This window comes from Myotis brandtii, unplaced genomic scaffold, assembly GCF_000412655.1.
Source record: "Myotis brandtii unplaced genomic scaffold, ASM41265v1 scaffold9, whole genome shotgun sequence".
Taxonomy (NCBI): domain Eukaryota; kingdom Metazoa; phylum Chordata; class Mammalia; order Chiroptera; family Vespertilionidae; genus Myotis; species Myotis brandtii.
In genome coordinates, this window is record NW_005371693.1 from 828,345 (window position 1) to 845,142 (window position 16,798).

At 44.1% G+C, this 16,798-nt stretch overlaps 1 protein-coding gene across 3 annotated transcripts in view; it reads right to left on the reverse strand.

Annotated features, from left to right (window-relative positions):
• SFMBT2 (Scm-like with four mbt domains 2) overlaps window positions 1–16,798 on the reverse strand; it is a 186,186-nt gene that overhangs the window by 20,305 nt on the left and 149,083 nt on the right. For all 3 annotated transcript variants that reach the window (XM_014532599.1, XM_014532600.1, XM_014532598.1), the window contains 2 exons: window positions 15,833–15,972; window positions 3,841–3,950 (listed from right to left, as the gene is read on the reverse strand). In XM_014532599.1, the coding sequence (XP_014388085.1) occupies window positions 3,841–3,950; window positions 15,833–15,972 (250 nt within the window). The remainder of the gene's footprint in view (window positions 1–3,840; window positions 3,951–15,832; window positions 15,973–16,798) is intronic.

Consider the following 16,798-nt stretch of genomic DNA (forward strand, 5'->3'; position numbering starts at 1 on the left):
GAGTGTTTATTTTAGGAAGACAACATCTGTGTTTGAACCAGCAACACCACACCCGTAATCTGATGAACTGAAGCCCACACACAGAAATTCAGTCTTCCTTCCACATACTGGTTCACCTGCCTGCTTCGTGTAATGTGTACAGTATACATTTTCAGGACAAGTTGCATACATCTAAGCAAGGTAAAAATTAACAAATGAGGAAATAAAATGTTTTTCAGCAAAAAGTCTCTGTTTAGGAATCCTTTTTCACATAATCTCCTTATAGCCAAATATTACATTTTACTGGTTCATAAAATATGGGTATGAATGAAAGGCCCCGAAAAGTAAAATAAAAACACATACAAAATTAGTCACTGCTTATGAAAAACAAGAAACCAAAATCTTTTCAGTGAATCCGAGAATGACTCACCTAAAAGGTACAGATTTGACTAACTAATCGCTTCTGCCTACCTGATAATGAAGACTAATTCACTTGAAATTATATCAGGATATCTCCTCTTTAAGTTCTGAAGAACTGTAAGAAATAACTGGGAAAACCTACTAAGCCTCCACCTGGCTTTTATAAAGACGATCACAAAAGCCATTCAAAGAAAAGCCCCTGCCCCCAAGCTTCTGTAACATATTGGAAAAAATATTTAAATGTCTCTAGATGCATAGAGTTGGAAGTTTTTTTTATCCCCACTAAGGTAGAGCCTAAATTCCTCCTCCTGAAATTCAAAATAATGTAGGTCAATGTCACCCAAAAGAATTTTCTCTGCCAGAACAGCTGGAACAAACTGCATCCGAGTCCACTGTTCCCTTGGCACTACTGCACCATACCAGTAGTTTGCCTTTCATGTTAAAGACTCATAATATCATAGACTCCTTACACAGTGATCAAATGTTACCTTGATTTGTTTTACTCTAAGGGTACGGTTATTGGACAAACAGAAAAATAAACACTGAGGAACAACCGCAGGTGACAGTGTTAGCTTTCCTTCTATGTACAAGTCAAACCTTTTCAACAGCACCTCCACCCTCTCAAGTAAATGGGTCTTTATTTACTCTTAGAACAGGGGTGAGGGGTGTCCGGCCCATGGGCTGTATAAGGCCTGAGAAATCATTTGGTCTGGCCCTGCCAAGGCATTAGGGAGTTAATTAAATGTTTGGCCAAATATAACAGGCTAATTTTTAGGTTGATAATTGTGTATGGCCCGAGAATGATGTTACAGATAGCTAAATGGCCCTGGCAGAACAAAGGTTCCCCACCCCTGCTTTAGAAGTAAAACCCATTAGAAGCCCAGATGCTCAGTGACAGCAGGCAGAAAGTCCTGTGGAGGGTCTGATGCCCTTTCTTCCCCAAAACATTCTTAGTGACGTTATAGTTTCCCGGACCACAACCAAGGTGGCTGGATGCCCTAAATGCAGGTCTCCGTGCTGAGTTAATTTATTCATGACAGAGACCACATCAGCCTTTCAGCTCCCAGGGCAGAAGCCAGCTCTCTCTCTCTCTCTTCTCATTTGAACTAAAGAAATAGCAAAGTTGTCAGGATCTAAAAAGTTGTCATTTTACATCAGGAGGAAAGAGGTGACTCAATACCCAGTGTGAGAAAAAATGTTCCCGCTCCCTGGAAGTCTGTCATCATTAGCAGCCGCTGGGAGAGGCCGCTGTGATCCCGCACACTCGAACCCAGTTCACAGCCCTGCTCCCCAGCACTGCTGTGTGAGATCTTGCTGAGGAACCCCCTGTCACATCGGATATAGCAGGAACTTCGCCGCCTTTACAATATAGCCGTGCCGTGTCTGTATTGATTGAATCAGGCTGGATTTAATAAAGGCTCTGATAGACGTGGTGACGGGAAAATGAGCACAAATACTGCAAAATGAGTGCTCCTTTGTCACTTTGGTTTCTAGAGCAAGTTTCTGGCTTACTTAGGAGCAGGGGAGATTTTAATAGAATGTAAGGGGTTTTTTATTTTTTCTATTTGCATATCCATTAAGTGTATTTTGGATGTACTGAATGTTATAGGAAAGTTTAAAAATAAGAACTAACAAGGGTTTCTGTATAAACACTTACTCAGATTTTCTGCCATCACTACTATGATGAACTGCCCTTGTTTTACTATTGCTGATGGTCATCCCCTTAAGTAAAGTAGGAACATATGGAATGTTACATTGGGAAGAAACTTGTTTTCGTTTTTCCTTGGTTACATGTGAAGCTCATTTAAATATTTCTTGGGAAAGAAATGAAGGATGAGCTATGGTGCCACCTTTCATTCACACGCCACTTCATAGAAATAGTCTCCTATTTGCATATATATTCCCTTTAACTTTTGTGACTTGGCAGAATATCTGTAGACCATAAGTGACTTTTGCTGAATCTAAAACTACAGAGATGTTCAAAACAGACACTAGAAAGTGCTGAGTGGGTAAATGACAAAAAGTGTTGAAATGTCAACATCTCTACTTAGTACCAGTGTAAGATAACTACAGGGAAAATAATTACTGCTCATACACGTTATTTAATATCCCTCAACTTTCACTTTGGATTAGGTATGTACTCTCTTTAAAGGAGGGCTTATATACATGTTGGCCTTTGAAAAGTGGTTCACTCTTTCAAACAGCATCATTTCCCACATGTTACATCCAAACAATGTTAGTTCACTTACACAAGAAGCTGACCAGTAAGATCTATTCTATTTGAAAAGTATAACTGAATATTAAAAGGCCTCCTAGGACACCAAAGCAATCATTAAACATAAGTGTATCTGGAGAAAGGGATCTAAACAATCGAGTTCAACCCTGTTGATCCAGTAGGTGCTCTCAGCTTCGGAACTCAAGAAACTGAAAGCAAAAACAGCACCTTTCCAATGAGCCTATTTCCAAATAAAAGAACAAATTGAGCAACTACATGTCAACCCGCAGGGCATTCACCAACACCAAACAGAGGTACTGGTTCTTTTTATCTTTTAAAACTATCAACTGTCAGCGTAAAGAATGTTTGGATCTGGCTTAATGAAACTTTTTACAGTACCGAGTATTAAGAACTGCTAATGAATATGCATATTGATAAGGGATATTCTCTCTTTTATAAAAGTTTCCCCTTTTGGTCAAGTGATCTATTCGACCTGAGCACAGCATGTTTTAATTGTGAATGTTTAGCGTGCATATTGATAAGGGATATTCTTTCTTTTATAAAAGTTTCCCCTTTGGTCAAGTGATCTATTTGACCTGAGCACAGCATGTTTTAATTGTGAATGTTTAGCATACTAAGTATTAGTTAAGCAACTCTCCAGTTCAGCGGTGGTCCACAGACCACTGGTGGTCCGTGAGGTTTGAAAGGTTGGCGCACTAAGTATTAGTTAAGCAACTCTCCAGTTCAGCGGTCACTGACCACTGGTGGTCCGTGAGGTCCGAAAGGTTGGTGACCACTGCTCTAGTTCACTCGAGGAATCCTAAGGCTCAAGTCAACTCCGTGTAGCAAATGCCAACAATCAGTGTCCAGCACACAGAACTGCAGAGCAACATTCCTTCTGCTGCCATTTCCCTGGGCTGTGTCCAAAAGAGGGACGGCAAGTTTCTGGCTCTGGCTGGGTAGCTCAGTTGGTGAGAGAATTGTCCCAATACACAGGTTTGTGGGTTTACTCTCTGGTCAGGGCACATACAAGAAGCAACCAATGAATGCATAAATAAGTGGAACAAAAAAAATGATGTCTCTCTCTTCTCTCTCTCTCCTCTTCTTTCCTTTCCCTCTCTATAAATCAATAAATTAAAAAAAATTTTAAAAGAGGAACAAGTTTCAAAGGAGCAGGCCAAGTATTATTACATAAACCCTTGTTTCCCAGAATTAAAAACACTTACTTTGCCTTCAGCGTCTCCTCCTGAAAATTCCAGTGTGGATCTTCCACCAGTTGTAATTCCCTCAATACCCTCCCAGGCTTGTAAGCTGCATTGATTATCATGCTAAGAACCTGTTGGGGAGAAAAATAAACAAAATGAACTTCAATTGTAGCCATTCTCGCTAACACCAGGGGGCTCTGAACCCCCTGCTGACACAAGAAGCATTTGCTCTGCATCTCCTTTCAGTGAAGGGCTGGGGAGAAGGTCCACAGGGCATTCTGCAGGCTGATCTGCGGGAGAAAAGGATGGCAAACTCTAATCTCTCTGCTGACGAGAGGGGGTGGCACACTCTCACTAACATTCTTGGTTGCAGAAAAATTGAACTATGTCTTCCAATGTGTGTGTGTTCTGTTCTGTGGAGGTGGCTCTAGCTCCTGGTGACCCTATGAATGAGTGATGGCCACAATGTCCTGTCTCAGCTCCTGCAGACCCAAGCCTACAGCTTCCAAAGAGCCAATGGTTGTTATTCAACAGTCACTCTTCAGTAGGACTGGCTACTGACAATTTCATTTTATTCTTAAAAATAAATTTCAAAAGGCACCAATCAGAGAGGGACAACAGGTTCATGCCAACACTTCTGGATAGACTTCAGATGCAACAATTATGTGAAACTCACCTGATGCTGCCCCAATGTATGGATATTTCATACTAGGCCAATTCTCTCAGAGAGGGCGGTGTTTCAAAAGGAAGTTTGGAACACCCAAACACATCTAACATCTTATTTCCTCAAATGACCCCTTCACTTCCAAGTCCCAAGTCCAACAAAATGAGCATATTGTCACTGTCTACTATGACACCCCCAGACAGACCATACCCATCCCTTCTAAAGTCTCAACTGCGTGCTCTGGGGAGATGGCATATCCCTGTTCATCTTTGATGTGTTTTTCAAATGAAAAGACAAAGAATTTATATCCCTTGGGGCCTGCACCTTTCCATAAGCAAATCTTTATTAACAATGAACATTTATAAGTTCTGGCATGTTCATGAGTTGCTGCTATAATGGGGGCACTGCCCTTTATCTTTCAGAGAACTGAAAGAATGTGAAGGTGCAACGCTGCGTACAAAGAGACATGAGACCTATGGTTCAGTTCCATGCAATGCCCACTGTCAAGATCTGCCATGGACCAGGCCTGGGAGCACACGCAGGAGCAGGCCACAGCACCTGCTGCTCCTGGAGTCTCCCCCAGTCCAGAAGAGCACAAGCCAGGCACTGAGCTCATTCTTCATGTTTCAGAGCAAAACAACATCAGAAGAGTGATAAACATATCTTATTGAGATGGGACACTGGCATCACAGCCAAAGCACTGCCTATTGTCTTCACTAGCAGAGAGGTGTGGACAAGGAACCCGGAAGGCTGGTGATCCTTGAAGCCCTTGCAAAGGTCAGGGCTGTGCACCCACTGTTAGTCTAGACAATGGTAGCTGAAGCAACTTCCCCATTTACTATTATGTAAATCCTTGCTGATGGGCTAGTCTGCCTGTTACTGGAAATTGCCTGCCTAAGGGCTATGGGTGTATCCCAAACCAATAAAAGGTTGGCGAGGCCTGAGCACCAGTGGAAGTCCTTCCCCTTGAGTTGGACTTACCCACCTGGCTCCCCAATATTTCCAAATTATCTCTTGTTTCTTCTCTTTCATTTGTGTGCGGCTCCTCTTCCAGATCCTGAACCCTGAACCACGTGGGACGTGGGGGGAACAAACTTTACACAAAGCACCTACTATGTGTTGGAGGAGCCCAGCCCAATATCAACAGGAAGGAAGGAGATGCAAGTATGTTAGAAGAATTTTCATGTTTCAGTTTTCATGTATCTGATGTGTTCCCGAATATAACTGGCATGGTTTGTACCCTGATTTAATTCCAAAAGACAATAAAGCTTTCTCATATTAAAACTGGGGATTTGACCTTAAAACATTTTATACTATGCAGTCAGCATGGCAACTCTCTTTTCTTTCCTGAAGTAGCATTTTCCAGGGCCCTGTGACTCCCCATAAAGAAAATGGGCTTCATCCAAGGCACTAAGAGGCCAGGACAAGGCAGAACAAGCAGCTTTGGTGTATTTATGTTTTCTCTATTAGAATAATCATCTGATTTTATTGTTTACTGTCAGTACAATTTACAGAGACATGGTTTAAAAATAAATCCAATTAGAACTGGCTGAAATAATGTGCAAAGTGTTTATCAACGGACAAGAAAATTTCAACTGATTCTTTTCATCGTGTTTTACTGAGGAACCCCCGCAGCTACATGTTATTTGCTGCATATCAAAATGCATTTTGTGGCTGTGAAAAGAAAATGCCTTCCAGAGTTCAGTTCAGCCTGGAGACAGGCAGCAGTTAAATCATAAAAAGCATCCGATATTGAATAACTGTCCCATGACTTTTCCCAATGCCAAATCATTCATCTCTGAATTCAACCCTATAAAACTTTGGAATTATGAGCTGAGCAACTTCTGTGTACATGGCATCTTGGTGTATTGTTGTTACATGCATGCCAATGACCAAATTGACAGCTGTTATCATTACCCATAGTTAGACTGCATGACTGCACCCCGCAAAACATCGGAATGCAGCTCATGGTGAGGCTCTTGACCAGAAAGGGGAGCATGGACCCTGTCTCCAATGAACTAGCAGGACATAATTCATGCTGGAGCAATGCCTCGCTCGACTTCTTAGAGTTCACGAATTGTTTGTTGAGAACATAACTTCTATGCAGAAGCCCCCACACTGTGTTATACAGCAGAAAGGCAATAACCTTCGTATTGGATAGATCCCAGATCAAATCCCAGTTCCATCCCTTAGAAGCTGTGAGTCCTTAAGCAAGATGCTTGATTACATTTCCCCCTGTGTATAATGGGGGCACTGCCCTTTATCTGGTTCATAATGAAGGGGGTCAGAATAGGCCACCTCAAAATATGCCACTTGGACATTGGATTACTTTGCAGAGAAGGCAAGTGAGAAACAGCAGACGCTGCCCTCCGCTTTCAGCCAGGAGCAGGGCTTCAACTTCCCCCTGTGAAGGCGTCGGTCTCCTCTCTGCCATACCAGAAAGAGAACAACCCTCCTCACTGGGGAAAGAAAGATGGCACAGAGATGACTCTGCACAAACAAACCTTAGGAGAAGAGCCCTTATCTTCCAACTGTTTACCCTGCAAATCCACCTTCCTGCAATACCACCCCTAGAAGCCCCAACCCCTTTTCCTGTGCTATCACCTCTCCATAATTTACTGCCTTTTGTTAAAATGGTATGGAGAAATCTTTCCCTTCTTTTTTGTGAGGCCTGTGTGCACTCAAAATAAACCCTTACTCTGTCTTTTGTCAGTTTCATTTGCAGGCCCCAGCTACTGAATTTAAGAGGAAAAAATTTTCATTTTTTACGACAGGGGTATTTTGAGAAATAAAGGAGGGAGTAATTTTGCGTAGCAAAATATTTAAAGGTAGCCCTCTTCCTAACAGCAATGCAGCCCTCTCATCAACCCATAATCTAAACTCTCCTGTGCTCTTGGCCTCTCTCTCCCCATTGGCCCGTACTGGTTAGACTGCATAGTCCTTTCACTCTGTCTCCTTGCACCTTTGCAAAATAACTTGCCTTAGAAGCTCCTTGACTTTCTTTTTACTGCTTCCTCTTCAGAACCAAACATCTCATAAAAATAATTTATACTTTCAAATTATTCATCTTCAATTCAATTCTCAGCCTACCCAAATATAGTTTCCTCTCTAGCCACTACACAGAAATGCTTGGCGAAAGGGCCCCAGTGACCTAACGTTAAATCGAGTGTGCGCTTCCGTCTTTCTGGAACTGGCCGCAGGCTCACAGTGCACCCCACTCTCAGTCCTGCAAGGCCGCTTTGCTCTCCTCCCTCTGCTCCATCAGCCTCAGGGTTTGTTCAGAAAATAGTGAGTGGGTCAGGGTATGGGGAAGAGGCGAGGAATAACTAGAGGGAGGACTAGACAAAGAGGAGGAAAGAGCATAAATGCTCTTAGCAGGGGAAGGAGCGAGCTCTGCAGCGGTGTTTGGTACACAGGCCCTACTCAGTGAGTGTCAGCTGCCTTCTCCCGCTCCTCCCCCTTCATGTACAAAGGTAGCACTCAAAATACTGTGAAAATCGGTGGGATTTTTTTTTCCCGTTCACCTCATGAAATTAGGCTAAACCATGATTTCCTTTCATATTCGCTCTTGTGAAAAGTTTTCCCCCCCAAAACAAAAATTACTCAGATAATTTCCAACCTCAACTGTATCCCATGCTTAAATTATAACTATGTTGAAAGTGCAGGGAATCCCTTAATATAGACAAATTAAATCTTTAAGTGTCAAAATTAGAAAATACTTCAGAATGCAAGTATGGCTCCCACAACCTGGGTTCAGCTGGTTTAGTGGGAAGATGACAGACAGATTGAAGGTTTGCAATGTGTTGAATTCTAGTGGCCGGGGGAGAAGTGTGCCTGGGGTAGACTTTCGGAGACAGACGGTCCACAGGACACATGAAGGAGACTATCTGCTCTGATGAAAAGGAGCTCGGCGCCCCCTCACGCATTCACTGTTCCAACAGACCTTTCTGCTTTGCAGTCTGTCCAAGGACCATGCTTATAATAATTACCTGTTTACAAACTCAGGATCATCAAAAGCTCTCAAGGCCTAAAACAGCGGTTCTCAACCTCTGGGTCACGACCCCTTTGGCGGTCGAACGACCCTTTCACAGGGGTCGCCTAAGACCATCCTGCATATCAGATATTTACATTACGATTCATAGCAGCAGCAACATTACAGTTATGAAGTAGCAATGAAAATAGTTTTATGCTTGGGTCACAACATGAGGAACTGTATTTAAAGGGCCAGAAGGTTGAGAACAACTGGCCTACAAGGTTTCTTCTTTTCAACCTCAAAATCAGATGGAACGGAGCTAACTTTATGAATACCTTTTTTAAAGTCAAATGATAATTTTTTTTTTTTTTTTTTTTTTTTTTTTTACTTAATAAGCACCACTTTACCAATAGGGTTTCGCTCATGAATGGGATCTTATGTGGAAAATTCAAAAGGAATAAAATGAGTTAAGATTCAGATTTCAACAGCTGGCCTTGTCCATACAACGGGAGGCCCAGTGAGCACAGAGCAGACAAGCTGAGTTGTTAGTGTTGGGACCAGGATGTCATGTAAGACCTGCCTCCTTGGCTAAGGAGTCCAAGGGTCAGAAGGATTCCAGCAGCTGTACTTTTCACAGAGTTCTGTCCAGCCTACCCTCCGTTCCCGAGGCCTACACTGCATCCACCACGGTAAAGGCCATCAAACACTGGAAATCAGGAAGACGCGCTCTGAGAGAAGACAGGACCCAGACAGTCTTCTCTTTTCTTTAGCCCAAACGTAACCTTCCAAAGAAGCCAGGGAAAGGCAGGAAACAAGCTTTGGCAAGAAGACAAGGCAAGGAACTCTTTCAAGTTATTGACCCTTGAAAGTGGGTGTTTTCACTCTGTCTCCACTACATCTAATATACTCATAACAAATTATGTAATGATAACTGTTATGCTCATTTCTCCTTTTGTTATTAGTTGCAAAAACTCTAATACCAGTAACAATCTGACATTTTACCAGGTGGAGAATTGCTTTGGCCAAACTGGGCTCCGCCTTTATTTAGATTCGTAAACACTTGTGCTTTGCCAGCCTTCCCAAACACTCTCTAGGGCAGTGGTTCTCAACCTTCTGACCCTTTAAATACAGTTCCTCATGTTGTGACCCAACCATAAAATTATTTTCGTTGCTACTTCATAACTGTAATGTTGCTACTGTTATGAATCGTAATGTAAATATCTGATATGCAAGATGGTCTTAGGCGACCCCTGTGAAAGGGTTGTTCGACCAACAAAGGGGTCGCGACCCACAGGTTGAGAACCGCTGCTCTAGGGCCTGCTGGTGCCTGTTAGTTTGTATGTTAGAGCTTATCCCTCCCAACGAGCTGGGTACATGGTTTTTAATGGGTTTATGTCCAGCATACACTTAAGACAGCAGCGGCAACAACACAGAATTCAGGAGGCACGTCCACATCTTCGCTTTTGTTGACTGACAACCAGATGTCACCTGGGCGAGATGTTTCCTCTGCCCATCAGGACCTGAAAAGTGTAAGTCCTTTCTCTGAGGCCATATTTCCTGCTGCCTCAACACCACTTTCTCTCAATTACACCAGTAAATACATGGATGCTTTGAAAAATAAACGCTATCGTCATTTTCACTACATTATCATTCACACATAGTTAAGGTGACTTTGGATTTCTTACTTTCTGGGTCCCCACACAAAGGTCTAGTTTTTAAAAGCTGTGACAGGTAGCCCAGGACAAATGCTCACAGATACATAATAAAGGAGAAAGTCAAACAAGTCATGGCAAACTCCCCAAATTTGGGAAATAAACACTTTTATCAAAACCAAGAGATCGAGGGAAATAGCTTAATGTGCTGGAAAAATTATCTACAAGCAATAAATGAAGCCAAATTTCAAACTGCCAGGTCCCAATGAAAACTTCCAAGTCTGGTGGCTTTGGGGGTGGGCGGCAGTAACTTCCCCTCTCTGGGGCGCTCCCTCACTATTTGCACTTCAGCATCTCTGGCTGAGGGTGGGGAGGGAAGGAAGGCCATGAGTTCCAAGGGTTCTGAGCAAATAGGGCCCCACTTTGTGCAACCACAGGGTTCTTTGGAACCTCCTGCTCCAAACACCTAGTTCACACATCAGTAGAGTAGAGCACAGTCAGTGCAGGGCCCCGAACGCTCACTAACGGCGGGTCTGTACCCTCGCTTTCTGCTTCAGATTCGTTCAGTCTCCTGTGATGTTGGAAATCATACTTCACCTGACTGGCTTCTATTTAGTCATACTTCATGGAAGAACCCCAAAGTCAGAGATTAGCAGATGCCTGTGTTAGGCAAATTTCCTCCATCCCTGCGAGCCAGTAAAAAAAAAAAAGGCTCTGGGTCCTGAGCCATACAGAGCACACAAAACCCTCGGACACAGCAACTGGAAATGAGACTGAGGGTACACAGAGAGGGCGACCCCTGTAAGAGTCATCTTTTCTATCCTCCATCTTATTGTCAAGGCAACAAACAGCACTGGGCTCCAGATTTAAAAGCCACCATGTCTACTGCTCCCACTGACCTGAGATAACACAGAACTGGGTGTTATTCTAATACAGCCAGGACAGGTTCTGCTGGTGTATTTGTGTTCATGTGGGCTTGTCACCAGGAGGCAGGCCTAGAGGCAACAAGAGAAGACGGGCCCCCTCCTGTCTGCAGGGGTTCTGTCCACTCTCCGAGGAAGGGCCCACATCTCTTGCTCACATAACCCCTCAGCTTCTAGCACAGTGCCTGCCCGGTACATGGTTGTGACTCATGAATTTCTCAGGACACGAAGGAACGGATGGATAGCTGGAGGATGTCTGATTCACTGCTGTGTTCCCAGGGCTCAGGGAACCTGAGATGGCTGCGGCTGAACACCTCGGGATTCAAAAGATTCTACAAAGATTGCAGGTAGACAAAAAGAAATATACATGGACCACAGTGGCACCATGCAGTCCCCACCTCATTATTCCTGCACTTTCTGAAGCCACAGAAGCAGATTGAGAAGATCAGTGCTCAAGGTTCTCCTTATTTCTGCAGCCACTTTTCCGCCAAGTTAGACTTATCACAACCTGTCCTCTTAATCATTTTTAAACCATTGCACCCCTCAACTAGGCTGTGTTGAAGAGTACCAAAGTGACTCTTCTAGATATGACAGCTAGAAAGACAGAAAGATAGAATAAATGATACCAAGATGATGGATGGATGGACATATGATAGAATAAAAGAACGATAGAAAGGTAGATCAACAGATATGGTTGGATGGATGGATGGATGGATGGATGGATGGTAGAAAGATAGCTGGATGGATAGGGAGGCGGGTGAACTGAGTTGGGATTGTGTGGGTGCACACATGTTACCTGCATTTCACTCATCAGGAACAACATCCCCACCTTGGCAGAGCAGAAGCTCCGCCTATCTCACTTACTGTATCATGTCGCTCTGTACCATCATACGCGGACTGACCCTAATGTTAGGTGGAGTGCACAGGTCTCCAGTCAGCATCTCTGGCCCTCTCAACCAGGGGGGCAGAAGTTATGTTGGAGGAAAGAATAAACCACAGAGGGTCAGCCCTTCAGAAGTTTCCTTGAGTGTTTGGGATTCGAGTCGCTTTCTCCAAAGCCTTCTTTTAAGCAGCAGAAAGAGGAGGAAAGCAAGCAGAACATCGGGTGCTCTATTTTTATCTTTTCGTGGAGTGCACAACTTGTCGATTTTCCCGTGATAGACGTTCATCCCTTGCATGACTGACCCACACTGCCAAAAAGCAGTGCATAAAACACAGGCCATTTCTGCTGCTGAGCTAGCACGTCCCACAGCGACAGCCAGCTTCACACATCAAAGGGCTATGGACAAAATGTGACAAAGGACTTTCAGAGATTCCCCTCTGGAAGTGACAGGTTCCTCATTTTTGCTAAAAACAGGTGACACACTGGCTTTAAATATCTTAAACCAAATAAGGTTTAGGAAAACCACGGATGTTCCCTAGTCTCTGTAACCTACCAGGGGCCTTTCCGGCTATGCCGCCTTGACATCCACGGCCTTTAGAGACCACACAATCCTTCCCAAACTGGTGTTGTCAGTCATTTCTACCAGTAGGACTGGGTCGCTGTTCTCCCGTTTCATCACGTGTCCTTTTCATGGAGGACACAGTGACATGAGTAAACACGTCACTCCATGTTCCACTCTCCCCTGTTCTGCCGCACTCAGGCTGGCTCGCTCAGGTATGCTCTTTCACACACGGACACGGCACCCGCCTCATCTCTCTGTACATGAAGGAAGGACCACAGACCTGGTGACTGCATAGAAAGCAAATTCCCCAACACCTTTGTGAATGGCCAACAAGAATGAGGCTAACAATCTCTGAGGAGGGGCAGGCTTGGGATACTAAAACCTCGTGAGTCTGCCCAGGGCCACATAGGCCTGTTTGTCTATGTGTATATTTGGGAGACCTTGGCATCCCTGGGGACAGGACAGTCCTGGCTGGCAATGATGAGGCTGAGCATACAGGTTTAATTTATGACACTAACCACCACTTACTGTCTGTACTCACAGGTCCCACCCTCCATGCAACAAGGTCCAGGGTCCCATAAAAACACCCCCGCCCCCGAGGGGGCATCAGCAGGCTCCTCCCCTGTCCCGGGCCCCAGGCCTGCTTGTTCTGAGTCTCCTCATGGGGGATGACCGGATGTGACTGGGCCACCTGCCGGCTCTGGCACCAGCTCCTTAGAGTCACCTACCTGCCTGGGCAGCACCCTTGCGGGAACTGAGCCAGACACAGCTCTTAGCCCCTCAAAACCTCACTCAAGTCGAATGCTCAGCACACACACTGACCAGAGGTGAACAGAGACACATATTAATAATCACTTTTGCCAGAAACATCCTCCTCTCTGGGATACCGCCCTCTGAGTTCAGGACCCCTCTTCACAGTTCTCCACAGGCCGGCTCTGCATCTAGACCCACAGACATTATCTGCTTCTAGCAGAGCAGACGGAGAGCAGGCACTATCACTTCATGTTTCCAAAGATATGAAAGAAGCCTGTAACTGCTAGCACCACCAATGACCTGAAAAAAGCAAATGCACTCTGTCTTTCTCCAATTACCTCATTCTCTGGGAATAAAATGAAATTTGAAACCACACAGAGGTTCTGGTGCTGAAGGGAGAGCATTAGCATAAATATTGGCTTGGCGGAACTTACATTTTTCTTGCGCTCCCAGAACTGAAGTGCTGGCTTTTTTTTTTTTTTCTTCCCCTTCCTGCCTCATGCATTTTCTGAACATCAGCAGAAAACTAGTTTTGTCATCAGAAAACTACTCTGGCCTGGCTTTTAAATCTGGCTGCTGGCACCTATCGGAGAATTGATCAGGGATAACTACTTTTGACTTAAAAATCATGTAGTAAAAGTAAAATAACCAACTGCTAAAGAGAGATGGAACCTAAGGTCATCTTGTTTGCTAACAGAGCCGGCAGGAGACCCAAGAGCTCGTTTTAATAACTGGGATGTGTGGTGTAAAGGGTGTTGCACCCGTCAGTTCACTGCATTGTCATCCTTTCCCGTGTTCTGTTCTGATCACTCTCAGTGGAAACAGGCAGACAAACCGCTGTAGCAAAAATGCACTCAGCCCAAAAGCACTGGCAAACTGAAGAGTCAATTCTCAGTCCCGGGGTCTTACTTTCTGTCATGACAGAAATCCTTACAGGTAATCCTGGTTTGAGTTCTTTGATTGAATCTAACATCTGTAGGGATCTACAGTCTGGGCCAATTGGAGTAAACCAGTGGTCCCACCTCCCATTTACCCACATACCTTTCAGAGGTATCCCTGAAAGATGAGATTTTTTTTTCTTTTCTAAATATAACACTCTTTTAACCTATGAATTATACCCAGTCTTAAGACCTACCCTATTCTCCAGCCACACATAACCACCTTCATTACCAAAACACACCTTGAACTGCTACCTGTGGAGTCTCCCATGCTGTGCGTTCAAGGTTCTATTTACTTCACCTGAGCCAGAGCAAGCGTCCCTTGGCATGTATTGTCACTTCCTCCCTGTGCTCCTGGAGTCTCTGTTGTGTATATCAAGCTCAGAGTCATGTCATCTCCTCAACAGGAGCTTGAGACCCAAACAAGCAGAGGGCAGATGATTGTCTGACCAACGACTTCATGCAGTGCCTGGCTCCTCAGAGTTGCCTATCCAACATTTGTTCAATGGATAAGGAATTGTTGTGCCGAAGGGATTAAAACACATTCATCACGGTATAGTAGCAATAAAGAAGATATATGTGGTGTCCTTTTTCTTCAGAGAAAGCACTGATGTGTGTGAAAAATGCAGACAGTTCAAGAGCCGTTCGGAAATGGTTCCAAATTCCAGTCTGTGTCCAAACATTGTCCGGGGCTAAGCTATAAAAATGTAACCGAGGGAAACCTCCACCAGCATAATTAGGCCTCACCTCCACCTGCAGGTTGTTTCCCAGAGGCAGGAAGAGAAATGGGAAATAATACCATCTAAGTCAGCGGTTCTCAACCTGGAGGTCGAACGACCCTTTCACAGGGATCACCTAAGACCACTGGAAAACACATATATAATTACATATTGTTTTTGTGATTAATCACTATGCTTTAATTATGTTCAATTTGTAACAATGAAAATACATCCTGCATATCAGATATTTACATTATGATTCATAACAGTAGCAAAATTACAGTTATGAAGTAGCAACGAAAATAATTTTATGGTTGGGGGTCACCACAACATGAGGAACTGTATTAAAGGGTCGCGGCATTAGGAAGGTTGAGAACCACTGATCTAAGTGATGCATGGCCTGGGCTCTGTCTGGATGCAGCCGCAGCACAAACCTGATGCAAGTGCCCAGAGCCCATGGAAGCTTTCTTCACACACCTCCTCCTCCCTTGTACTGTGAGGGAGGGAAAAAGCCGCCACTCCCGACCCGGCTGAAGGGTGTCCATTCTTAACCACACCCTCCACCGCCACAGGAAGCCCTTTCTTTTGCTTTTCCGGGCTACTTACTTCTTCAGGGAAACCTTCACTCTCCAGCTCTGAACCCTCACACCACACACAACTGGTCTTTCCTCTGTCTTCCCAAAGCTCTATTCAGACCTAGTGCAATGTTTCCCCTGACTCAGAGGATGGTATGTGACCCCTCCCACTAGACTGTGGGACTTTCCTGGGCAGAAACACTGTTTTCCATCTTCGTACGACCAGCTTCCAGCCCGCAAGATTGAGAAAGGGGGTGCTTGGTCAGTGTCACCCGAATTGGTCCACATTTCCATTATCTCCTGCAGAAACTGCACCTACACCTTAAGCACCCTGTGGAGATAAGCCGAATGCAACTGTGAAAGCACTTTACCTCTTTCAGAACCAGCACGCATTTGCCTGGTCCCACCGACTGAGGTAGCTCTGCGATCCTCCCCTTGTTTAGGTAAGGGCCTGAGAAGCACCTGTGATTGATGAAGAGCTGAGGACAGCAGTATTTCCCGTTGACAGGACCTGTGGGAAGAGCAACACAGCTGAGACTTTAGGAAGCAACAAAAAGCTTGCTTAGTCCACTTGGTTGGCAAAATTACCCATTGGCACACTGTGACTTAATATCAGAACGTTTTATAGACTTTATAGACATAATACTGTCTTAGAAATCCTGATTATTTTTCTAGCATATAAAATAAATTTTCTGTTTGCCATGCAGTATTCAAGACACACACAAAATGCAAAAATTAAGACAATGATAACTAAGGGGGGAAAAATCACATTGCATAGCTAAGTTCCCTCCCCTGTGTGTCCTACCCCAGAAATTCCTCTCAGAGGCAGCCACTACCCTGCATTGGTACTTATCATTCCCATGGAAGTCTATAAATTCTACCATACACATATAGCACATATAGGTATGTGTGTAACAACAAGGTTTTCAGCAACATTTGGTGGTTCAACATGAAGTTTTTGAGATCCACCCAAGTTGGTAAATAATTATCCAGAACATATATTCATTGTTTTCACTTCATTTTTCATTATTCCATTATAAGAATATATTACAATTGAGTTTTCCATTCTTTTATTGATGGACATTACGTTGCTTCCACTTTCTCAATGTCACCAACAGTGCTTTACTGAATACACTGTAAAAATCATCTGCGTATCTTTAGTTTTACTAGATATGGCCAAACTGTTCTCCCAATGACTGCCCAAACGGATCCTCGAATAAGCACTGTGTAAGAGTGCCTGGTCTCCCACCCAGGCCAACAGAGGTATTGCAGGGCTTCTTTATTTTGCCATTCTGATGGATGCGAAATGTTCCTTACAGGGGCTTTGATTTCCATTT